The sequence below is a fragment of the Hyperolius riggenbachi genome, chromosome 1, assembly GCF_040937935.1.
Source record: "Hyperolius riggenbachi isolate aHypRig1 chromosome 1, aHypRig1.pri, whole genome shotgun sequence".
NCBI classification, from domain to species: Eukaryota; Metazoa; Chordata; class Amphibia; order Anura; family Hyperoliidae; genus Hyperolius; species Hyperolius riggenbachi.
In genome coordinates, this window is record NC_090646.1 from 488,610,628 (window position 1) to 488,636,294 (window position 25,667).

The window sequence follows — 25,667 nt, forward strand, 5'->3', positions numbered from 1 at the left end:
GCATCTGACAGAAATCTATCTGATGGTCGAATCTGCTGCAAATCTATAAGTGTATGGCCACCTTTACTGTACCACTTTATGTAGTGTGAGGGCCAACAGATTTTGAATACTATGAACAGATTGTGTATGTAAGCTCTCTCACTTCATGGAAGTCAAAATTGGATGCGTGTATGCACTTTAACATTGCTACAGTAGAGTAGAGTCTCATTTATCAGGCGGGGATTGCCTGAAGCCACATATGTGTGCTTGCCAATTGCTTGAGAAGTCAAGCAACTGGCGTTAAAAATAACAGTAACCTCTCCGTAGTGGATTAACTGCACAGCGGTGTGCAGCAGAAACTGTTTATTCATCCTCTGAGCTCCTTCCTTTTCACGTTTTGCATCTCCCAGCTGCTGTGCAGTATTCTCTGTGGATGACCCCGATGTATCATGTGACCTGATGCGGGTCAGGTGACAACACAGGAAGCTTTGCAAGGACACAGGAAGCTGCAAGAAGTGAAATGGACGGTGCCCGGAGGATACATAAGTAGTTTCTTCTGCACGCCGCTGTGCAAAATGGGTAAGAAACACCGCCATTGTGTCCCACCAGGTTGAGACTGCCGGATGCCCGATTTCCAGTTAACCGGGATTCTACTGTATTTGTTTTTGAACCAGCTGGGGATACTTGTCTCCGTAATTAAATAAGTGCTTACCTGAAGTGGTGTAGCAATAGAGGGAGCAGAGGTCGCAACCGAACCAGGGGCCTTGGGCCAGAGGGGCCACGAGGAGCACTCCCGCGACTGCAGTATAAGCTCTTTATTGGTCCTGTGCTGATAATAAACACTTCTATAGATGAGTTGAATAGTAGTAATCATAAACAAACTGTTTCCCATCCCCTTCTTGCACCTCTGACACTGTGGTTGTCCTTGGCCAGTTTTGGTGCGCTGTAGCAATTGTTATGTATAGAGTGCTTGGGGGGACCCAATGTAAAACTTGCATCGGGGCCCACAGCTCCTTAGCTATGCCACTGGAAGGGCTTTATCATGAATCCTCTGTATGGTTGCATTGATATGTATTTTAATATAACCATGGCAAGTTTTTGTTACCCACCGTGACTGAGCATCTGGTGAAGCAGTGTTGAGCCGAAAAATGCACATCATGCAATTACTATTGTACCACCTTTCACTTCCATGTCTTCTATATGGCTGTACATTAGGAAGATAATATAACAAACCATACTGTTACATTCTGAGCCTGGATCCAGTAAAACACACATTTTTTCTTAATATTTATTACAGTAACAAAAATGTAAAAAAAAACTATTAGTAAAAGCTGTTGTTAAAAGATCTTGAACATTCTGTAAACAAATATAATCAACGGCTGAACTGCTGTAGTCTGCATTTAAGTTTCTCCCTAACTTCTGCTGGAAGCTGCACATTTTGTATGTCCTCAATGTGCAGTATTTTCTCATGAGCTTCTTTGAACAGCTTGGCCCCAATCGCCTCTTCCACCCTTTGCTTCCATGCTGCTAACTTCGGCCTGCTCCCAAAAACATCAGCTCCACCAGCAGCAGGCTGCAAAATTAGAAGTCACATTACATACTGTGAAGAATTACACATTAAAAGGTTTAACAAAGATTCAACTATCCAAGATGTCCAGTGGCTCAGCATATGCATGCAAATTGCATTAAAGAGTACCTGTCAGGCTGCAAAAGCTAATTTAAACCTCTATTCTCCTGTGTTAAACAGTTTAGAAGGAAGCCAAAAAGGCAATACTGAAGTTAAAAATCATGCAATTACTATTGTACCACCTTTCACTTCCATGTCTTCTATATGGCTGTACATTAGGAAGATAATATAACAAACCATACTGTTACATTCTGAGCCTGGATCCAGTAAAACACACATTTTTTCTTAATATTTATTACAGTAACAAAAATGTAAAAAAAAACTATTAGTAAAAGCTGTTGTTAAAAGATCTTGAACATTCTGTAAACAAATATAATCAACGGCTGAACTGCTGTAGTCTGCATTTAAGTTTCTCCCTAACTTCTGCTGGAAGCTGCACATTTTGTATGTCCTCAATGTGCAGTATTTTCTCATGAGCTTCTTTGAACAGCTTGGCCCCAATCGCCTCTTCCACCCTTTGCTTCCATGCTGCTAACTTCGGCCTGCTCCCAAAAACATCAGCTCCACCAGCAGCAGGCTGCAAAATTAGAAGTCACATTACATACTGTGAAGAATTACACATTAAATGGTTTAACAAAGATTCAACTATCCAAGATGTCCAGTGGCTCAGCATATGCATGCAAATTGCATTAAAGAGTACCTGTCAGGCTGCAAAAGCTAATTTAAACCTCTATTCTCCTGTGTTAAACAGTTTAGAAGGAAGCCAAAAAGGCAATACTGAAGTTAAAAATCTCTCTTACTTTGATGCTTGCTGAACAGCAAGGCTGGTTATTCCCAAGCTCCTAAGGAGGCCGCAGGACGCATAACAGATACTGCAAAGCATTCTGGGGCTGCTTCTTCTCAGGGGCGTAGCTTGGGGTGGGCGGGGTAGGACATGTGCCCCCGGGCGCTGGGTCCCTAGGGGCGCCCTGCCATGACCTGTGTTTTTTTTAAATTATTATTTATATATCCCCCCCCTCAGGGGGAGCGCGGAGAAGAGGGAGAGCTGTGGACACAGCGATGGGGAAGGGGGGAAGTCTCCCCCCCTTCCCTCACCTTCTCTCTCGCTCCCCCTGCAGATATGAGCGGCGGGCGGGTGGCAGAACACTTACTCCATTCATGCCAGATCTGCGCTCCGCTGTGAATATTTGGCCCCACCCATTACCATGCCCACATTCTGTTGCATGGCCACGCCCCTTTTTGGCGCAGTGCGCAGGTCCCTCCTTACAGGGCGCATTAATAGTCTTTGTCCCCGGGTGCTAAAAAGCCTTAGCTACGCCTCTGCTTCTTCTCCCCACTGCACTCCCTTGGTCCTTCCCTATCCCGCCCTAAGGCTGCTTTTACAGTGAGAAGTCACAGGCTCATGTTACAGCAGCTTGTAATTTGCAGCCAAGCTCACAACACTGAAAAATCTACGTGCTGTTCACAGGGCATATGTTCCGTTAGAGTATACTGCAGGAGTCCGCTATTGTTCCTAACCATGTGACTAATTAATATTCACTGCACAGATTCACTGCACAGTTGTCTGGATCATGAACCATTAGGATCTTTGATCTTGATCTTTTTTGTGAGTCAAATCATCAGGAAGCAGGGTAAGGGAGGATATGACATCACAATTGGCTTCCTAGAAGACAGACAAACATGGAACCTGCCATGAGCTGTCAGGAGCATCAATCTCTGCAAATACTATATAAACATTCTGTGAAATCCAAACGTGGACAGAGAAATGCATATGTAATGTAAGTACAGCCAATATTTAGCTACTGATATATGTGTTTTTTTTCTGTGAGACCCAATACCTAACAGCTCCTCTTTAATAAATTCCATTTTGCTACTACATTAAGATATAATAACATAGTCCCCAACCGTCCCGTTTTCGTCGGGACTGGCACGATTTGGGAGGGCTCTCCCGCTATCCCGCTATGACCCCCCAGTGTCCCGGCTGGCTGGGGGGTCAGACGCAGGGGCGGGCTGTTTGCGCAGGAAGGGAGGCAGCCAGTGAAAGGGAGCTGGTGGCAAAGCGGCAGAGAAGGGGGGAAGTCTCCCCCCCCTTCCCTCACCTTGGTGCTCCCTTTCCTGGCTCTCCCTTCCGGATTAATGTGTCTCTCTCCGATGGCGCAGCGGCTGACAGCGGGCGGGGAGGACTTACCGCTGTTACGCAGCTGCCGGAGAGAGCTGTGATCTGTGCGCCGCAAGTCTGGTCTACTCAAGACCAAACTAGCGGCGCACAGATCACAGCTCCCTCTGCCGGCTGGAAGGACATCGGTAAGTCCTCTCCGCCCGCTATCACTCTGCCGCTGCGCCATCGGAGGAGACACATTGATCCGGAAGTGAGAGCCAGGAAAGGGAGCACCAAGGTGAAGTAAGGGGGGGGGGAGACTTCCCCCCCCCCCCCTTCTCCGCCACTTTGCCACCAGCTCCCTTTCACTGGCTGCCTCCCTTCCTGGGGGCACCTATACACCTGGCTATACTGGGGGCACCTATACACCTGGCTACATATACTGGGGGCACCTATACACCTGGCTGCATATACTGGGGGCACCTAAATACACCTGGCTGCATATACTGGGGGCACCTAAATACACCTGGCTGCATATACTGGGGGCAGCTATACACCTGGCTGCATATACTGGGGGCACCTATACACCTGGCTGCATATACTGGGGAGACCTATACGCCTGGCTATACTGGGGAGACCTATACGACTGGCTATACTGGCGAGACCTATACGCCTGGCTACACTAGGGAGACCTATACACCTGGCTGCATATACTGGGGACACCTATAAACCTGGCTGCATATACTGGGGACACCTATACACCTGGCTGCATATACTGGGGAGACCTATACACCTAGCTGCATATACTGGGGAGACCTATACACCTAGCTACATATACTGGGGGCACCTATACACCTGGCTGCATATACTGGGGGCACCTATGCACCTGGCTGCATATACTGGGGAGACCTATACACCTGGCTGCATATACTGGGGAGACCTATACACCTGGCTGCATATACTGGGGACACCTATACACCTGGCTGCATATACTGGGGAGACCTATACACCTAGCTACATATACTGGGGAGACCTGTACACCTAGCTATATATACTGGGGAGATCTATACATCTGGCTGCATATACTGGGGAGACCTATACACCTGGCTACATCTACTGGGGACACCTATACACCTGGCTACATATACTGGGGAGACCTATACACCTGGCTACATATACTGTGGAGGTACTTTAAATTGATATATTACTAATTTTAAAATGTTAATATGAAGGAAAATGAACCAGGATAGAAAGGACCAGTGTGGTTTGAATTATAAAACCACATATTTTTCTTAGGAAATCTTTATGGTATGCGTGCCTAGGGGTGTGGCGGGGGCGTGATAAGGGGTGTGGCAGGGGCGTGGCTTAAGTGTCCCTCTTTCTCATCTCAAAATGTTGGGAGGTATGTATTAACCACTTCCCAACCATTGACTTATGAAAACAGTCACCTTCCCACGCTGCACGCATGCATATGGGCCCTGGAGCATTGTTGCAAAATGGACATTTATAAAAACGTCCTATTTCTAAGCATAAGTGCAAAAATAGGATGTTTTAAAACATCAATTTTGAAGTAAGGTTCATCAAAGTATATAGCGTAAGCAACCTCCTGTTGCTCGCGCTAATAAATTAGTGTGACTTCATTTTCATTATTATTTAATTATTGCTACCGCAATACTTCAATAGCGCGGCTGTACTATGTTAATTAACCTAGAAGTGACCGCCCTAGTGAAGTATCACAGTAGCGAGCAATACGACGAGGGTTAACTCAACTAATCACCGCCTAATTGACACCACAGTGCTGTCACGTGACAGGCCGTCAGCATGTGCCAGCGTGTAATATACTGGCACTTCCTGATGGCATGTTACGTGACGCCGCTGTGGCCATGTAGACTCAAGCTGGAAGTGACTATTATGGAAGTTAACCCTCTTCCTATCACCCACTCGAAACTCTGCAAGGGAGGGGGGATTAAAAAAAAGGAATGTGGCCCGGGGTCCGGAGCTGGTGCACCGGGTTGCTTCGAATTTGTCCAGGTCTGCACTAGCTTCTACTGCGAGACACAGTGCACACATATGAGCAAAATGTTCTTGCCTCAGTTGGGAAAAACCTGTCTTGTCTGATAATTACATTTATAACTCTTAAATGAAAGAACATTTTAACATAACGTTTAGAAAGAGCTTTAATGATAAGCTGTGAAACACGAAGCTAGTAGCGACAAGAATAATAACAAAGTTTCAATACACTTATGTTTAAGGATACCCAGAGCTGAAACAATGGGATTGAAAGGAAGCTAAGGCCCGGTTCACATTAGCGGTGGCTATCCGGAATCGCCGTGCCGGAGCCGCACCGCATGCGGAACGGACGAAACGGACGCACGGCATAGCAATGTAAGTCTATGCCACCGTTCACATGCGTCCGTTTCGTCCGGACCGGAGCCGGACCGGATCCGGACTCCGGCGTCCGTTCCAACATGCGCTATTTTTTGGTCCGGCTCCTCCGGCAGCCGTATCCGGGGCGGAGCCGGACTGCACCATCCGGCCAATACAAATCAATGAGAACCGGATAGCGCACAACACACTAGCTAAAAATCCGGATGTTCTACCCCACTTCCTATGAGGATTGTTGCGGCGATATTGGATCGGGGACACATGGGCAAGCATTTTGGAGTGGAGCAGCACGAGCTGGAGATGTTGGCAGCATGTTGGAGGTGGAGGTGAGTGCTAAACAGCGGAGGGCCTGATTCCACAGGTCCCCCTTCTGCTGACCTCCCAGACCCCAACATTTTTATTGTTTTTTACGTAACTTTTGCCAAACGGAGCCGGATCGCATCCTGATGAACACCTGATGCAACCTGACCGGATCCGGATCGGATCCGGATCAGAACCGTACGGTTCCGATCCGGATCCGGTCCGGATCCGGTCAGGTCATCCGGTCCGTTTGGCAGACAACCGCAAGTGTGAACGGGGCCTTAGAGAGGTGTGTGGAGCAGTGCAGAGGCTTACCACTCCTCCATTGCACTTTGCTCCCCACTGTTCTTTTGCAAAAGGTCGTGTTACTGTGGCAACTCAGCTGACTTTGGCATGCACAGTAGGTACTTCCCCCTTGTGGCCACACTCCCCAAGCTGCTGCATCCCTGACCCTGCGCTCCTGTCCTCACTGCACTACAAGAAGGTGGATCAGTGGAGCTACATCCCTCTACTGAGCATGCACAGACCTTATTCGCACATGCTCTGTGTGGATGCACTAATTTATGGCCACCCTCTCAGCCAGAAGAAGCCTATTTGACCCAATAGGTATGGAAGGACTCAGCACTGGATGGGTTGGCTGGAGGAGGGAAGCCTTTTAACTATCTGGATATTTCCCACCTATGAGTTAAGTTTCTAACTGTTCAACTTTTTTCTACTTTAGGATTGCCCTAAGAAAAACCCATTTTTATCAATGTATTTCTATATACTGCAATAATTTATTGCAAAGCTCATTTTAGCTTACTTATTTTGACTTTACGTACTTATAAAGCACAGGAATTCTGCATTATTGTTTATGGAACACTTACCTATATAGTAAATATTATTATAGTACAGAGAACATTTGAATGTCATTGTTTCAGGAGGCATCTCACCTGCATTATCTCCACAATAGCCACAATATCAGCGATAGAGATCTTATCCCCAGCTATAAAAGGCTTGTCTTTTATGAAATACTCTTCCAGAGTTGTCATTGTTGTATTAAATTCAGCCATAGCTGCATCCAGCTGTTCTGGTTTAGCTTTATGTCCAAGTAGATAGGGTGTCATAAACTGCAATAAAAATAAAAATGTTATATTCCGTTTATTATGGCATTGCTCTATGGACTAGAAAAACAGCTTAAAGCCAATGGGAACCACTACATAAAAAAACTAAAGTCAGATACTTACCTAAGGAGAGGGAAGGCTCTGAGTCCTAATGAGCCTTCCCTCTCCTCTGCCAGGTATCCGCGGTGCAGCACTGTTTCCGGGAGCAGTATTTGACTAAATTGGTCAAATACTGCTCCTTCCGCCGGCGAAGGTGGCTTCGGAAAGTCTTCGGGAGCACGAATACTCTCGAAGATGGACTGCTCCATAGTGCGCGCACCCGCGAGTGCCCTCTATCGGGCAATCGCGCGTGTGCAGTATGGAACCGCCTCTCTTCGGGAGGGCTTGGTTCCCAAAGACTTCCCAAGTACCCTGCGGTGGGGGATTTAAACGGGGGAGCCAGCGCTGCACCGAGGGCACCGGCAGAGGAGAGGGAAGGCTCATCAGGACCCAGAGCCTTCTCTCTCCTGGGGTAAGTATCTGGTTTCTTTTTTTATTAAGTGTTTCCCATTGGCTTTAAAGGAATCCTACATTGAAAAGTACATGGCGGCTGACATCCTTATATCTAAATTATCAGTTGCTTCATGTCATTCTGATCTTTTGATTTTATTGGTTTACTAGAAAACCCTGTAGCCAGCAGAGTCAGAACATAGACATAGGACTGTGGTAGGGATTAGATTGTGAACTCCTCTGAGGGACAGTTAGTGACTAGACTTTATACTCTGTACAGCGCTGCAGACGATGTCAGCACTATATAAATACTAAATAATAATATTGCCTTGCATTATATAGAGCAATAATACCTGCCTTCCAAAGACAGCCACAGACAGGCACGTAGCTAGGGGGGGTCAGGGTAGGACAAGTGCCCCCGGGCGCCGGGTCGCCAAGGGCGCCCAGCTGAGCTGCAGTGTTTGTTTTTTTTGGGAGGGAGCAGCGCAGAGAAGAGGGAGAGCTGTGAGCAGCGGTAGGGAAGGGCCTACGTCTCCCCCCCTTTCCTCACCTTAGGGTGCTCTCCCTCCCTCGCAGTCCCCTCCATTAATGTCCGGGTGTCTAGCGCAGCGTGCGGAACTCACCTCCAACTCGCTCCAGCGCCGGAAGTTCGGGTGCCGCAGCCGCTGCTCTGGTCTGGACCAGATCAGAGTAGCGGCAAATCCATCCGGCGCTGCGATGAGACGGAGGTAAGTTCCGCCCGCTGCACCAGACACCCGGACATTAATGGAGGGCACAGCGAGGGAGGGAGAGCACCCTAAGGTGAGGGAAGGAGGGGGGAGATGGCCCCCCTTCTCCACCACTGCCCACCGCTCTCCCTCTTCTCTGCGCTGCTCCCCTCCTGCTGGGGAGGGGGACACCTGGCTGCCTACTCTGGGGACATATACCCCTGCCTACATATACTGGGACATATACCCCTGCCTACATATACTGGGCACATATACCCCTGCCTACATATACTGGGCACATGTAACCCTGACTACATATACTGGGCACATATACACCTGGCTACATATACTGGGCACATATACCCTGACTATATATACTGGGCACATATTATACCCCTGGCTACATATACAGGGCACATATACCCCTGGCTACATATACTGGGCACATATACCCCTGCCTACATATACTGGGATATATACCCCTGCCTACATATACTGGGCACATATAACCCTGACTATATATATTGGGCACATATACACCTGGCTACATATACTGGGCACATATACCCCTGACTATATATACTGGGCACATATTATACCCCTGGCTACATATACTGGGCACATATACCCCTGGCTACATATACTGGGCACATATTATACCCCTGGCTACATATACTGGGCACATATACCCCTGGCTACATATACTGGGCATATATACCCCTGGCTACATATACTGGGCACATATACCCCTGGCTACATATACTGGGCACATATACCCCTGACTATATATACTGGGCACATATTATACTCCTGGCTACATATACTGGGCATATATACCCCTGGCTACATATACTGGGCACAACTAACCCCCTGACTACATATACTAGGCACATATACACCTGGCTACATATACTGGGCACATATACACCTGGCTACATATACTGGGCACATATACCCCTGGCTACATATACTGGGCACATATACCCCTGACTACATATACATACATATATCCAGGCACATCGCCTCTAGTTAGGACATTAAATAAATTATTAGGGAAAGGGAGGTGCTGAAGGGGGTGTGGCTAGAAAACAGTCCTAACTAGAGGCGATGTGCCTGGATATATGTATGTTTATTCTTATCATTGACCCCTGTGGCTAGGGTCCAATTCGGTGCACCCCCCCCTTCCCCTGTATGTTTGTCAGCATGCAGACAGCTTATGCTGGTGTATGCGCATGGTGCACATGGACACATAACATTAGCTCCCTTGTGCGATTGGTAAGATGCACTGTCTTTCCCAGGAGAGGAAGTTAGGATGTGTGCTCCTAATCCATTGATAGGTTTGATGCAATGAATGTGTTTGCATGTCTGCACTATGCATGTTACAGGGCCAGAGTTAGGACACCTATGTTTACCTGGGTACTTCTGCGCAGTATAGGTGATTAAGCATAAGAATGCATTCTTCTGTGAACTAAAACCCTGGCTTTTAATTTAGCTGTAGGGATAACAGTTGTGCCTGGATGAGTGAATCTGTGAATGCAATTGTTTGAACATTTGCATGTGAGTGTGCGAAGGGTTAATAGATTTTCGCTGTTTTCTAGCCACACCCCCTTCAGCACCTCCCTTTCCCTAATAATTTATTTAATGTCCTAACTATAGGCGATGTGCCTGGATATATGTATGTTTATTCTTATCATTGACCCCTGTGGCTAGGGTCCAATTCGGTGCACTCCCCCCTTCCCCTGTATGTTTGTCAGCATGCAGACAGCTTATGCTGGTGTATGCGCATGGTGCACATGGACACATAACATTAGCTCCCTTGTGCGATTGGTAAGATGCACTGTCTTTCCCAGGAGAGGAAGTTAGGATGTGTGCTCCTAATCCATTGATAGGTTTGATGCAATGAATGTGTTTGCATGTCTGCACTATGCATGTTACAGGGCCAGAGTTAGGACACCTATGTTTACCTGGGTACTTCTGCGCAGTATAGGTGATTAAGCATAAGAATGCATTCTTCTGTGAACTAAAACCCTGGCTTTTAATTTAGCTGTAGGGATAACAGTTGTGCCTGGATGAGTGAATCTGTGAATGCAATTGTTTGAACATTTGCATGTGAGTGTGCGAAGGGTTAATAGATTTTTCCTGACTACATATACTGGGGACATATACCCCCCACTACATATACTGGGCACATATACACCTGGCTACATATACTGGGCACATATACCCCTGACTATATATACGGGGAACATATACCCCTGACTACATATACTGGGCACATATACCCCTGGCTACATATACTGGGCACATATACCCCTGGCTACATATACTGGGCACATATACCCCTGGCTACATATACTGGGCACATATACCCCTGGCTACATATACTGGGGACATATACCTCCCACTACATATACTGGGGACATATACCCCCCACTACATATACTGGGCACATATACACCTGGCTACATATACTGGGCACATATGCCCCTGACTACATATACTGGGCACATATACCCCTGGCTATATATACTGACAACATATACACTTGCCTACATATACTGGGCATATATACCCCTGCCTACATATACTGGGCACATATACCCCTGCCTACATATACTGGACACATATACCCCTGGCTACATATACTGGGCACATATACCTCTGGCTACATATACTGGGGACACATACCCCTGCCTACATATACTGGGCACATATACCCCTGGCTACCTGTTCTGTGGACATTTCTACCCCTGGCTACCTGTTCTGGGGACATCTATACCGCTGGCCACCTATTCTGGGGACATCTATACTGCTGGCCACCTATTCTGGGGACACCTATAGACCTGGGGCTACCTATTTTTGGGGAACCACTGCTGTCAGATTGAGTGTATTTTTGGAAACTGCTGCCAGGTGAGAGGTGTCTACCATATTAAGGGGGCATTCTGCCTATTTATGTGAAATGCTGTCTATTTATGTGCCTCATGACTGCTGAATTTGTCTTGTTGGGTGCCTCATGGTTACTGAATTTGTCTTGTTGGGGGCCTCATGATTGCTAAATTTGTCTTTTTGGGGGCCTCATGATTGCTGAGTTGGTCATGTTGGGGGCCTCATGTTTGCCCATGATTGTTGAATTTGTCTTGATGGGGGGGGGGGGGCTCATGATTGCTGAATTTGTCTTGGAACATGCTGGAAGGTACATACTGAGGGAGGGTGGGTGAGCGTGAGCCTGCTAACCTCCATGTACATTTGGCTCCACCCATAACCATGCCCACATTTATTAGGTGACCACGCCTCTTTTTGGCGCGGTGCAACCTTCACCTTGGGGGGCGCATTAATAGTCTTTGTCCCCTAGCTACGCCTCTGGCCACAGATAGGCGTAAGCTGGAGAAAGAGGGCAGTGTTTTAAAGATTTCCACTATTTAAAGTGATCCTAAAGTCAAGTATAAAAAATGAGATTTACTCACCTGGGGCTTCCCTCAGCCCCCTGCAGCCGATCGGTGCCCTCGCAGCCCCGCTCTGACGCTCCAGGACCCGCCGGCGAACACATCCGGTTTGGCCGTCACCGGCCGACAGGCATGGGAACGTGAGTAATTCTTCGCGTTCCCAGCCTGTATATCGCCCCCTATGCTGCTATTGCGGCCGGGAGGTTCGGGAGGCCGCAATAGCAGCATAGGGGGCGATATACAGGCTGGGAACGCGAAGAATCACTCGCGTTCCCATGCCTGTCAGCCGGTGACGGCCAAACCGGAAGTGTTCGCCGGCGGGTCCTGGAGCGTCAGAGCGGGGCTGCGAGGGCACCGATCGGCTGCAGGGGGCTGAGAGAAGCCCCACGTGAGTAAATCTCATTTTTTATACTTGACTTAAGGATCACTTTAACTGAATATACAAGTTATGGCCACTTTTGAACCTATGGGGAGGTACTGCCTTGACTAAGGGTGGGACTTAAATGGGTCTTCTGGTGGCCTACATTTCCTACCTCTGCATGTTTTTTGTGGCACCAAATATTGCCAAAGTTACTTTTTCAGCAATATCTCTATCATATTCCTTCTCCCTCCTCCACTAACCTCCTTGCTCCTAATGCCTAACACTAATCTCCCACTCCACTCCTAACCTTCCTCTACTCACTTCTTATATTAACCTTTCCCTCTCCTAACACTAACCTCCCCATCGGCATTGCTACTGCATTCTTTTGCCGAACCAAGTGCCATTCCAGTTGCTAGTTGAGCAACCACGCCATGTGTATGTTCAGCTATATGAAAGCCGAGCGAATGGCTTAGTCAATCTTTTATGCTGGGAATACACGGCTCGATTCTGAGCTGATAAGATGGTTAGATAGATCATTTCTGACATGTCTGATCACCGTTCGATCGTTTTGCCGCTCAATTTGTCATTGAAGTGAATTGAAAAAAGATAAGAAAAATAAGCAGAAGATAAGAGAGAGAGTCGAGCGGGCAAAACGATCGAGTGTCAGAATCGACCCATGTATTCCCAGCATTAGTCAAGTGGCACTTTTGTGCATCAAAATTCAGGTCCCTGGCACCCCATAACTGCATACTTATATTGTGGTCTATTGGTAGCTGGAGATGTGACAGGCGCCTGTGCACCAAAAACACTTGCTTTATTGTAGTCGAGTCCAGGCGTAGCCACAACCTCTGCCTCCTCTATTGCTTTACCACAGCAGACAGAAAATAATCTTACCACAATCCAAAATAGCTTGGCGCTTTGGGGACGGGTATTAGTGTGCTGCCAGGCAAGGTATTCATCAATCCGTGCACGCTTCTGCAAGTCACATGGGTACCAGTGATCGGGAGTCTTGAACTTGTTGGCCATGTACAGAAGCATTGCAGTGCTGGTGAAGAACAGGAAAGAGAGGGGAAACTAGTATCGATTATTGAATTCCCAAATTCAATCAAAATAATTTTGCCTTTAACCACTTCATTTCCAGATCTTATTTCCCACTTATGAACCAGAGCAGTTTTGACATTTTAGCTATGTCCCTATTTAATCAGCAATAACGTTATCCCTACTTATGACACCTAAATGAAATTATATATTGTTTTTTTTCAAGACAAACTAGGCTTTTATTGTACAGCATTTTTTTTCCTTGAACAATTTTATTATCTATGTATTTTAATAGGAAAAAGAGGGGGGAAAAAGTTTTTACCAATTCCACCAGTTTTAAAATTAAAAGCGTTATTGTAGATAAAAAACACAAATTTTGTTTGGCTATTTCTACTGTTTATTACAAAACTTAAATTACGTTCCTGTCAAAATTTAGGTTAAGATATTTGATTCTGAAATAATGTTATAGTGTGTATTTTTCACTGTGAACTGAGAAAATAAAAGTATTTTTAATGGGAAAAATCATTCTTATTGGCTCAGGGAACATATATTCGCTTTCATCAATTAGTGCTGCATCAGATAGTGCTGGAGGTTTTGCACAGGAGCAAGCCCAATCCTGCACAGCTGTGCTTCAGCTACACGACTTATATCTACGTACTTGTGGCTTAGATGGAGTCACAGAGGATGTAAATATACTGTAGTGGTGGAAAAAGTTTAAAGTGAGACAGAGGCAGAAAAGAACACAATATAATGAATTGTATGTGTAGTACGAATAATTCATAGAATATTAGTAGCAAAGAAAAAGAGTCTCATATTTTCAGGTATATAGCTTTTACAAACTACACTCTATGATAGAGAGCAGAGCTAATGTCTCTTTGAACTTTCCTGCAGTAAAACCTACAAAAAAACAAGAAACTGTGAGAGACAGGTTGAGATAAGTGCTTCAGAAAGCAGCACTGAAGCCGACCAAGCTTGGTTGGAGAGCTCAGAGAAGCTCTTTTGCATAGATAACTGGAGTTTCTTAAAGGAGTACTGTAAGCCCTAAAAAAAGAGTTTAACTTACTTGGGGCTACGGTCCCTCACCGTGGCTCATTTCCGTTTTTTGCAACTTTAATGTCGCAAGCAACTGCGCATGCGCATCCTCACTCACTGTGACGCACAGGCGCCCCAGGTAAGTTAAACTTTTTTTTTTTAGGGCTTACAGTACTCCTTTAAAGTAAACCTGAACCAAGTAAAATTATTTAAAATAAACACATGGTGTATCTGCAAATCAAATTACATACTTACCTTGCCATTAGTACCTCTCAAAAACTCAACATTTTCTTCTTACAACAATTCCTTCCAGTTCTGAGAAGATTTTGTCAGAACTGAAATATATCAGTTGCTGTCAGTTATAACTGAAAGGACAAATGATCAGCAAGGTAATGTCCATGTTTCCCCATGGCTCAAGTGGGTGATATTACAGTTTTATACTGTGCTGACCAGGAAGCTGTTATGGCGTAATGGCCATTTTCAATTGATCATAGTAGGCAAACAGGGCGCAGGAGAGGAGAGAGAGATTCATGAGTAGACTACGCGGGAAGTAAGTATGACGTGCGTATGCTTATTTTGACTTTTCATTTTCAGTTCAGGTTTGCTTTAACTCTTCCTCTACCGGAAACAATATGAGACTCACTCATATCTGTGCTACGAATGTCCTATTCCTTAGCTGTACAAATTATTATCTCATAAGATTATTTTCACTTCAGATTCCTTTTAGGGGCCTATTCTTACTGGATGCCGTGTCTGTTTCTGAATCGGAAGCGGCTCTCCCAAATCACATATCCATGCCATGGAGGGCTGCGGATGCGTGCTATGACAAAACTGCTGCATGCCACCCAGAATCGCACCAGGATGTCATTCGGATGGCAAACTATTGTCGGAATAGGCAGCATTTCTCTATCCGGCTCACATGCGGAGAAACTCTGCATGTTCAGAAACGGGCCTTTAACCTACTAGCAGCCCTGCATGCATTATCTCAAGATAGATAATGGCCTTGGTTCACAAAGCAGTGCTAATGCATAGCACGGCCATGCTATGTGTGTAGCGCGCAGAGTTTTACGCTCGTAAAGTTTTACACGAGCACGCTAACAAAGCTCTTTGCGTGTTAACGTGTCACAATGCGCACATTATGTCAGGTTAACATGTGAAGAGCTTTGTTAGCACGCACGTGTAAACCTGTGCGTGCATAAAACTTTGCGGCCAATGTTCCTTGCGTACAGGTTTAAAACATTACTCAGCGTGATAAACGAAGGTTTGCACGCTTTAGTGAATCAAGCCCATAGCTCGGTCGTGCTATGCTTTAGCACGGCTTTGTGAATCAAGGCCAATGTGTGCCAGGGCATAGCTCAATGGCATTTGCCATTAAAGGGACTCCGAGGAGTGCCCAAATTTAAAAGAATACACTTACCTGGGGCTTCTTCCAGCTCAGGATAGGCAGCGTCCACCTGGGTCGTCTTCTGGCTCGTCTCCTTCAGCCCCCGCCGCCCCATCCCATCTACACCCCCCCCCCCCCCCCCGTTATCGGCGTCACCCGGCGACACCCGGGCCTGGTGTCGGCGTGATGACACATTGCCTCCTTTGAAGCAGCAGAACGGCTGCGACCGTGTCAGGCATCCTCCTCTCCCGGCGGCTTCCAGCCCGCATAAGCTCCGGTAAGGCTACCCATCACACTTAGCACACACTTTATTATCTTACTAAGCTCCTTCTTTAATATTAACTTGGGTCTTGTATTTATAGTGGTTGTATTTTGCACAGGTCCTGCGTGGGGAGTCTGTGTGATTGTGCATCTCCAGGTGGTTGTTCCCTGGAGTTGGATATGCACGCAGCCCCTACACGCAGTGCGCCCCCACAGATATGTATTAATGTATGTTATCTATTGTTAGTAGCACTTTTGGGTCTTGTATTTATAGTGGTTGTATTTTGACATGTATTAATGTATTCATGTATGTAATTGATTGTGGGGATATACTTTATGAATTCATTGGCACACATCACTTTATAATTGTGTATTTTGGACATTTTTTTGTCTAGTTCTTGTTCCACTGGTTGCATTTGTACATTAGATAGATAGCTGGGTATATTCAGATCAGATCACTTTGCTATATACACCTTTTTCTTGCACTTGCTCCCCCCCCTTTTTTTTTTTCTTGCACTACATCAGGGCTGCCCAATAGGTCGATTGCGATCTACCGGTAGATCGCGACCGCCTTCTTGGTAGATCGCGGCCTCTCGGACGAGTCTCGTTAAATTTTGCGGCCAGCAGCTCATTATGTTTAGCTGCCGGCCGCTGGCCAATAAGGATGCAGGAGGAGAGGCTGTGAGTTAGAGAGGGAGGAGAGAGGCGGCGCAGCTGCTACGTCATGGCTGGGGGCAGCGGCGGGCAGCCTGCAACGTGCGTGCTTGTAACATGCCCGGCGCCGCCCCCAGCCATGACGTAGCGGCCGCGCCGCCTCTCTCCTCCCTCTCTCCTCGCCGCGTCTTCTCCCCTGCATCCTTATTGGCCAGCGGCCTGCCTGCCGGAGGTCCCAGGAGTCCAGAGGACCTGGCTAACCTATGCTGCAGGTACATATACCTGGCTAACCTACACTGAGGGCCCCTATACCTGGCTAACCTACACTGAGGGCCCCTATACCTGGCTAACCTACACTGAGGGTCCCTATACCTGGCTAACCTACACTGAGGGCCCCTATACCTGGCTAACCTACGCTGCAGGTACATATACCTGGCTAACCTACACTGAGGGGCCCTATACCTGGCTAACCTACACTGAGGGCCCCTATACCTGGCTAACCTACACTGAGGGCCCCTATACCTGGCTAACTTACACTGAGGGCCCATATACCTGGCTAACCTACACTGAGGGCCCCTATACCTGGCTAAACTACACTGAGGGCCCCTATACCTGGCTAAACTACACTGAGGGCCCATTAACCTGGCTAACCTACACTGAGGGCCCATATACCTGGCTAACCTATACTGAGGGCATGTAACCTGGGCAGCATGGTGGCCTAGTGGCTAGCTCTCTCGCCTTGCAGCGCTGGGTCCCTGGTTCGAATTCCAGCCAGGGCACTATCTGCAAAGAGTTTGTATGTTCTCTCCGTGTCTGCGTAGGTTTCCTCCGGGCACTCCGGTTTCCTCCCACATTCCAAAAACATACGGATAAGTTAATTGGCTCCCCCTAAAATTGGCCCTAGACTACAGTACTTACACTACATAATATAGATATATGGCAATGGTAGGGATTAGATTGTGAGCTCCTTTGAGGGACAGTTAGTGACAAGATATATATATATACACTGTACAGCGCTGCGTAATATGTCGGCCTAATGCAGCTATGCAGAGTGGCACAGTGACTTCTTTATATTGTTCCGTGCAGCTGGATCAGCTTCTCCTCTCCTCCACCCGTGGCGCTGCACTACTGGCATCCACTTCAGAGTTCTGATCACATGATATGACATGTGATCTTAACCTGGGTGATGGTGTCAGCATTGCAGCGCCGCCTTGTGGTGGAAGAGGAGTTATGGAAGAGACTGTTCCATCACCACTCTTCCACCACCGGGCGGTGCTGCAATGTTGACACCATCCCCTGGGTTACGATCACATGTCATATCATGTGATCGGAACTCCAAATTTGATCATTGCTGCACCACCCATGGAGGAAAGGAGAGGCCAATCCAGCTGCCTGGAAGAGGTAAATATGGCAGCTATAATGATAATTATCATGGTGTATTGTATATGGCAAACTTTAGATTTAAAGTGTACCTGAGATGGGGCCACAGGAATAGCTGTGCGCTCGCTGCCGACTCTGTCACGTCGCCGTACTGCCCATGTTCAGAACGCTCACGGCGATGTGAACATGTCGGCAGCGAGCACCTGTGCCCCATCTCAGGGTCACTTTAAGATGAGGGTTAGGTTAGCATTAGGCATGGGTTGAAGTTAAGTTTAGGTAGGATATGTTAAGTAAAAGTGATACTTAAGCCGTGTCCTTCCGATCCTCCTGTCCCCGCCGGCGGCTACTTCCAGTTTTGCCGTCACCAGCTGTCAGGCTGGGAACGCGAGTGATTCTTCGCGTTTCCAGCCACAATATCGCCCCCTATGCTGCTATTGCGGCCTTCCTTGCCGGTGGCTGCGAAACCGGAAGTAGCCGCCGGCGGGGACAGGAGGATCGGAGGGACACGGCGAGGGCACCAATCAGCTGCAGGAGGCTGAGGGAAGCCCCAGGTGAGTAAAACTCATTTTTTTTTTATGCTTAAGGCTTACTTTAAGGTTAGGCTTCTAAAGACACTTAGGTGGCAGTGACTACATGATGTACTGAATTTATTTTGCTGCCAACACCCAAACATTCCTCCTTACAACTCTGTACTAGTCAGTGAGTGCTGGAAAAAACATGCCCTGATTTGCAGATGAAAACGTGAGTAGACACCAGCTTTTTTCTTAGTGATCTGACAGAAGAATTCTATAACTGCCTTTTGTCCTCATTTTTTCCTGTCATTTCAGTTGACCCTGGAAGCAACTTTCAGCTGTTAGGGTCACTCATTACTTGGGGGCAAATGCAAAGGATAGGCTCAAACTCCAGAGAGTCATCAACGTGGCTGAGAAGATCACTGGGTCGCCCCTGCCACCAGAGCAGGTACAAGGTCCTCCAGCACCCAAGGCTGAGACACCAAAATGCACCCCTCCATCCCTCTCACACCAGCTGTCGCACACTGATTGCTATTAGACTAAGAGGGCCACAGGGCCCACAACCTCCCCAACACCTTAATCTCTAGTTATCTGTCTTGCAGTCACTGCTATGTACCCCTTTTCTTATTTCTTTCTCCTTCATACACAATTAGGAATGACAGCTGAATGAATTCTGCGCCCCCTCCTACCCTGCGCCCTGAGGCTGGAGCCTCTCCAGCCTATGCCTCGGCCCGGCCCTGCCTGCCACCCTTGGACCTTCTACACACATCCAGAATGAGGATCAGGGCAAATAGAATCTCACTCGACCCCGCCCACCCTGGCAATCACTTCTTCAGTCCCCTCCGCTCGGGACGTCGCTATAGGTCCATATACACCAAAACCACCAGGCGTAGGAACACATTCTTCCCTCAAGCAATCACTCTCCTCAACTCAGACCTTCTCCCCAATGTCATCTCCTAATCCCCTTCAGCACCTCGGGGCGCTAGTGTACGAACGCGTGCCCATAGGCTGTCTCTCATGTTCATCCTTGCATAATAGGGAGACAACCGCTCTATGTGTAATTTTTGCTATGTTAATGTTTCTCTATAAATTGTACTATGTGTAGTGTTACTTGCACTGTTTGCACTTGCCAATATGCCTTGTGTCCACAAATAATTCCGGGTACGGCGCCTGTCGCACTTGGCGAATAAAGTGATTCTGATTCTGATTATTACCGCATCTCCGTATCCCCCTGTCGATCAACCCAGAAAGCCGCCGAAAGTCGCCAAATGCTTTTCTGCACACTTGTAGAAAAGCATCTGACCGCGATGCCGCACGGCCCCCGGCAGTCAGCTGTGTGGACCAGCCCTCTCTCCCACTGTCTTCCAGAGAAATGTATTTTCATCCCCTACCTATGTGAGACTAGAAAGCATTTTAACAAATATGTCTGAAAAGGGAATACATTATACCTAGTACTGACTCCAGGATGATCCAAGTCTCAATCCAAGTCAATGTGATTTGTGTTTTTGTACCAATTTTTTTGTACATTTTTAGTATTTTATGCAAATCTCAAATAACAGCTGTGTTTTCACCTCTCAGCCATTGTGAACTCTCCATCTCGGAGGGCTGGCACCTTACGTAATCGATTCACTTTGCCATAGTCTTCACTTTGAGTTTCTCCTGTAAGTAAAAAAGGCATAAAGATAGTTTATAAAATAAAGGCCCAAGTGAACCAATAGGAATCCCTGGTCAGTTATTCAAGAGCACAGCAGAAGGGGCTCCTGAACAGTATTGGAGCTATTTGCCATAGGCGCCTTGGGGATGCTTTGGGGTGCTGAAGCACCCCCTAAAATTCTCCAAGCACCCGCAGCCGCTCGCCGCCCCGCTCTCTCTCCCTTCTGTAGTGCTACAAAAAAATGGTGGCCAATGTCCACAAATGTGGACATCGGCGGCCATTTTCTTGTAGCACTACAGAGGGAGAGGAGGCGGGGAGATGCCTGACGCAGGAGTGGCGGGAACAGCCATAGAGGTAGCGGCCGCCAGCTCAGAAGGATGCACGAGCGGCGGCTGCAGGAGTGGAGGGGGAGCAGGCTGGGGCAGCATACTACCTACTGTCTGGGCCAGATCTACTACCTACACTGGGGCAGCATACTACCTACACTGGGGCAGATCTACTACCTCTGCTGGGGCAGCATACTACCTACACTGGAGCAGCTCAGCTGTACTACCTACACTGGGGCAGCATACTACCTACACTGGGGCAGCTCAGCTGTACTACCTACGCTGGGGCAGCATACTACCTACACTGGGGCAGCTCAGCTGTACTACCTACACTGGGGCAGCATACTATACACTGGGGCAGCTCTATTACCTACACTGGGGCAGCTATACTACCTACGCTAGGGCAGCTCTATTACCTACACTGGGGCAGCTGTGCTACCTACACTGGGACTACCTACACTGGGGCAGCTGTACTACCTACATTGGGACTACCTACACTGGGACAGCTCTACTACCTACACTTGGGCAGCTGTACTACCCACGCTGGGGCAGCTGTACTACCCATGCTGGGGCAGCTATATTACCTACACTGGGGCAGCTATACTACCTATGCTGGGGCAGCTATACTACCCATGCTGGGGCAGCTATACTACCCATGCTGGGGCAGCTATACTACCCAAGCTGGGGCAGCTATACTACCCACGCGGGGCATCTATACTACTTATACTGGGGAACTATTCTACCTATACTGGGGCTACTTTATTACCTATACACGCCTACTTTTCAGTGCATAAACATGCCCCTTTTGACCACGCCCCCTGTTTTGGCCACGCCCCCTGATTTTTTCAGCGGCGCTTTGCACGTCACAAGTTTACAGCTACCCCTAGAGAAGATCCAGCACCTACATAGCACCCCCTAAAAAAAGGTCCTGGAGCCGCCGCTGCTGGTTGCAGAAAGGACAGATGGAGGTAATGTGTTCCTGTCAAGGTTAGCGAAATACAGAGAAACAAAGAAGACAGAGTTATACAGTAAAACTCCTGTTATCCGGAACTCAGGCACCCTAAAGTCTCATCAGGTCACATGCACGCAGGGCTGGATTTACCTACAGGCGGCCCATGTATAAAAGGTGGCTCTTTGGGCGTCCCAAAGTCTCCCCTCTGCAGAGTGTGAGCAGAGTGGTTAGGAGAAGAGTGACTCACCGGTTTCCGATGTTCCACCGATGATGTCCATTCAGCAGCAGCAGAGCGTGTCCAGCGTGTCTTGGTGCAAGTGACCCGACAGCTCATAATAGAGGGTCACATGATTCATCATTTGACTCGCTGTTACAAGCCGCCAGGTCACACACAGAGAGACCCACTGTAGCTATGGAGACGGCGCTGGTCGCACAACTGCTGCTGAATGAAAATCATCGATGGAGCGCCGGGAGCCGGTGAGTCTCTTTTCCTAAATGTAAAGTATGTATAAAATAGGCACCCCCCAAAATAAATGTTTTCCTGTCAGTTTCATAAATGTATATAATCATAAAAGATCCAGATTTGAAACCCTGGGATTTAGGGTTGCCAGGTCGGCTGATGGAGAAAACCGGACAGGGGGTGGAGTTAGGGGTGGAGTTAGGGGCGGAGTCAGAAGCGCACTTTTATGTAGAGTGGGGCTAAGCAATGGGCTTTTTAAAAAAAAAATTTTTATAGTAATTATATCGCACTGACATCTTCTGCAGCACATTACAGAGTACATAGCCATGTCACTAACTGTCCTCACCAGTAGTACTGGTCCAGTGCACATAAGAGACAGTTTTTCACCAGTAACTGCACATAAGAGACAGCTTTTCACCAGTAAATGCACATTATAAGAGACACGTTTTCGCCAGTAAATGCACATAATAAGAGACAGCTTTTCCCCAGTAAATGCACAAGAGACAGCTTTTCACCAGTAAATGCACATAATAAGACACAGCTTTTCACCAGTAAATGCACATAATAAGAGACAGCTTTTCACCAGTAAATGCACAAAAGAGACAGCTTTTCACCACTAAATGCACATAATGACAAACAGCCAGTGTTCCCAGTATATGTAGCCAGGGATATATGTGCCCAGTATATGTAGCCAGGGGGTATATATGTCCCAGTATATGTAGGCAGGGGTGTAAATGTCCCAGTATACGTAGGCAGGGGTATATATGTCCCAGTATATGTAGCCAGGGGGTATATGTGCCCAGAATAGGTAGCCAGGGGGTATATGTGCCCAGAATAGGTAGCCAGGAGCTATATGTGCCCAGAATAGGTAGCCAGGGGCTATATGTGCCCAGAATAGGTAGCCAGGGGGTATATGTGCCCAGAATAGGTAGCCAGGGGCTATATGTGCCCGGAATAGGTAGCCAGGGGCTATATGTGCCCGGAATAGGTAGCCAGGGGGTATATGTGCCCAGAATAGGTAGCCAGGGGGTATATGTGCCCAGAATAGGTAGCCAGGGGCTATATGTGCCCAGAATAGGTAGCCAGGGGGTATATGTGCCCGGAATAGGTAGCCAGGGGCTATATGTGCCCAGAATAGGTTAGGTAGCCAGGTGCCCCCCGCCCCCCCCCCCCCGCAGGAGGAGAACAGTGCAGCAGAGAGAGAGCTGGGAGCAGCGGTGGAGAAGGGGGGCAATCTCCCCCCCCTTCCCTCACCTTAGGGTGCTCTCTCTCCCCCGCTGTCTCCTCCAATATGATGTGCAGGCTGGCGGGTGGCTGCGGGCGGAACTTACCTCTGTGTCGCTCCAGCACCGGAAGTTCGGGTCCCGCAGCCGCTGAGATTCGACTCAAAAAAGATCCGGATCTTACTGATTAGTGTTGTCCGGCTCATGAATGATTCGGATCTTTGATCCGGATCTTTTTTGAGTCGAATCTCAGCGGCTGCGGGACCCGAACTTCCGGCGCTGGAGCGACACAGAGGTAAGTTCCGCCTGCAGTCACTCGCCAGCCTGCACATCATCCTGGAGGAGACAGCGGGGGAGAGAGAACACCCTAAGGTGAGGGAAGGGGGGGGAGATTGCCCCCCTTCTCCACCGCTGCTCCCAGCTCTCTCTCTGCTGCGCTGTTCTCCTCCTGCGCTGCCGGGGGGGGGGGGGGCTAGGGTTGCCAGGTGTCCGGTTTTACACCGGACAGTCCGGTTTTTGTGCGCTGTGTCCAGTGTGTAAAAACATGCTAAACCGGACAATTAAGTTGTCCGGTTTTAGAGCCCCCCCGCAGCGCAGGAGGAGAACAGCGCAGCAGAGAGAGAGCTGGGAGCAGCGGTGGAGAAGGGGGGCAATCTCCCCCCCCCCTTCCCTCACCTTAGGGTGCTCTCTCTCCCCCGCTGTCTCCTCCAATATGATGTGCAGGGCTGGCGAGTGGCTGCAGACGGAACTAACCTCTGTGTCGCTCCAGCGCCGGAAGTTCGGGTCCCGCAGCCGCTGAGAATCTCATTCATGAGCCGGACAACACTATCAGTCTGAATAGTGTTGTCCGGCTCATGAATGATTCGGATCTTTGATCCGGATCTTTTTTGAGTCGAAACTCAGCGGCTGCGGGACCCGAACTTCCGGCGCCTGCGACACAGAGGTAAGTTCCGCCCGCAGCCACCCGCCAGCCTGCACATCAATATTGGAGGAGACAGCGGGGGAGAGAGACAGCACCCTAAGGTGAGGGAAGAAGGGGGGGAGATTGCCCCCCTTCCCCCCGCCCCTGGCTACCTATTCTGGGCACATATAGCCCCTGGCTACCTATTCCGGGCACATATACCCCCTGGCTACCTATTCTGGGCACATATAGCCCCTGGCTACCTATTCTGGGCACATATAGCCCCTGGCTACCTATTCTGGGCACATATAGCCCCTGGCTACCTATTCTGGGCACATATACCCCCTGGCTACCTATTCCGGGCAAATATACCCCCTGGCTACCTATTCCGGGCACATATACCCCCTGGCTACCTATTCCGGGCACATATACCCCCTGGCTACCTATTCCGGGCACATATAGCCCCTGGCTACCTATTCCGGGCACATATAGCCCCTGGCTACCTATTCTGGGCACATATAGCCCCTGGCTACCTATTCTGGGCACATATTGCCCCTGGCTACCTATTCTGGGCACATATACCCCCTGGCTACCTATTCTGGGCACATATACCCCCTGGCTACATATACTGGGACATATATACCCCTGCCTACGTATACTGGGACATTTACACCCCTGCCTACATATACTGGGACATATATACCCCCTGGCTACATATACTGGGCACATATATCCCTGGCTACATATACTGGGAACACTGGCTGTTTGTCATTATGTGCATTTAGTGGTGAAAAGCTGTCTCTTTTGTGCATTTACTGGTGAAAAGCTGTCTCTTATTATGTGCATTTACTGGTGAAAAGCTGTGTCTTATTATGTGCATTTACTGGTGAAAAGCTGTCTCTTGTGCATTTACTGGGGAAAAGCTGTCTCTTATTATGTGCATTTACTGGCGAAAAGGTGTCTCTTATAATGTGCATTTACTGGTGAAAAGCTGTCTCTTATGTGCAGTTACTGGTGAAAAACTGTCTCTTATGTGCACTGGACCAGTACTACTGGTGAGGACAGTTAGTGACATGGCTATGTACTCTGTAATGTGCTGCAGAAGATGTCAGTGCGATATAATTACTATAAATTTTTTTTTTTTAAAAAAGCCCATCGCTTAGCCCCACTCTACATAAAAGTGCGCTTCTGACTCCGCCCCTAACTCCACCCCTAACTCCACCCCCTGTCCGGTTTTCTCCATCAGCCGACCTGGCAACCCTAGGGGGGGCTCTAAACCGGACAACTTAATTGTCTGGTTTAGCATGCCTTTTTGCACCGGACACAGCGCACAAAAACCGGACTGTCCGGTGTAAAACCGGACACCTGGCAACCCTACTGGGATTCTATAGAGAGGAC

At 48.1% G+C, this 25,667-nt stretch overlaps 1 protein-coding gene across 1 annotated transcript in view; it reads right to left on the reverse strand.

Annotated features, from left to right (window-relative positions):
- Nucleotides 1-1,418: 1,418 nt before the first annotated feature.
- Nucleotides 1,419-25,667, reverse strand: part of LOC137522460 (glutathione S-transferase theta-3-like) — a 31,160-nt gene continuing 6,911 nt past the window's right edge. The window contains exons 2-5 of the mRNA XM_068242530.1: nt 20,325-20,412; nt 13,387-13,537; nt 7,322-7,498; nt 1,419-2,183 (exon numbers count right to left, since the gene is read on the reverse strand). Of these exons, the coding sequence (XP_068098631.1) occupies nt 1,983-2,183; nt 7,322-7,498; nt 13,387-13,537; nt 20,325-20,412 (617 nt within the window). The 3' untranslated portion in view covers nt 1,419-1,982. The remainder of the gene's footprint in view (nt 2,184-7,321; nt 7,499-13,386; nt 13,538-20,324; nt 20,413-25,667) is intronic.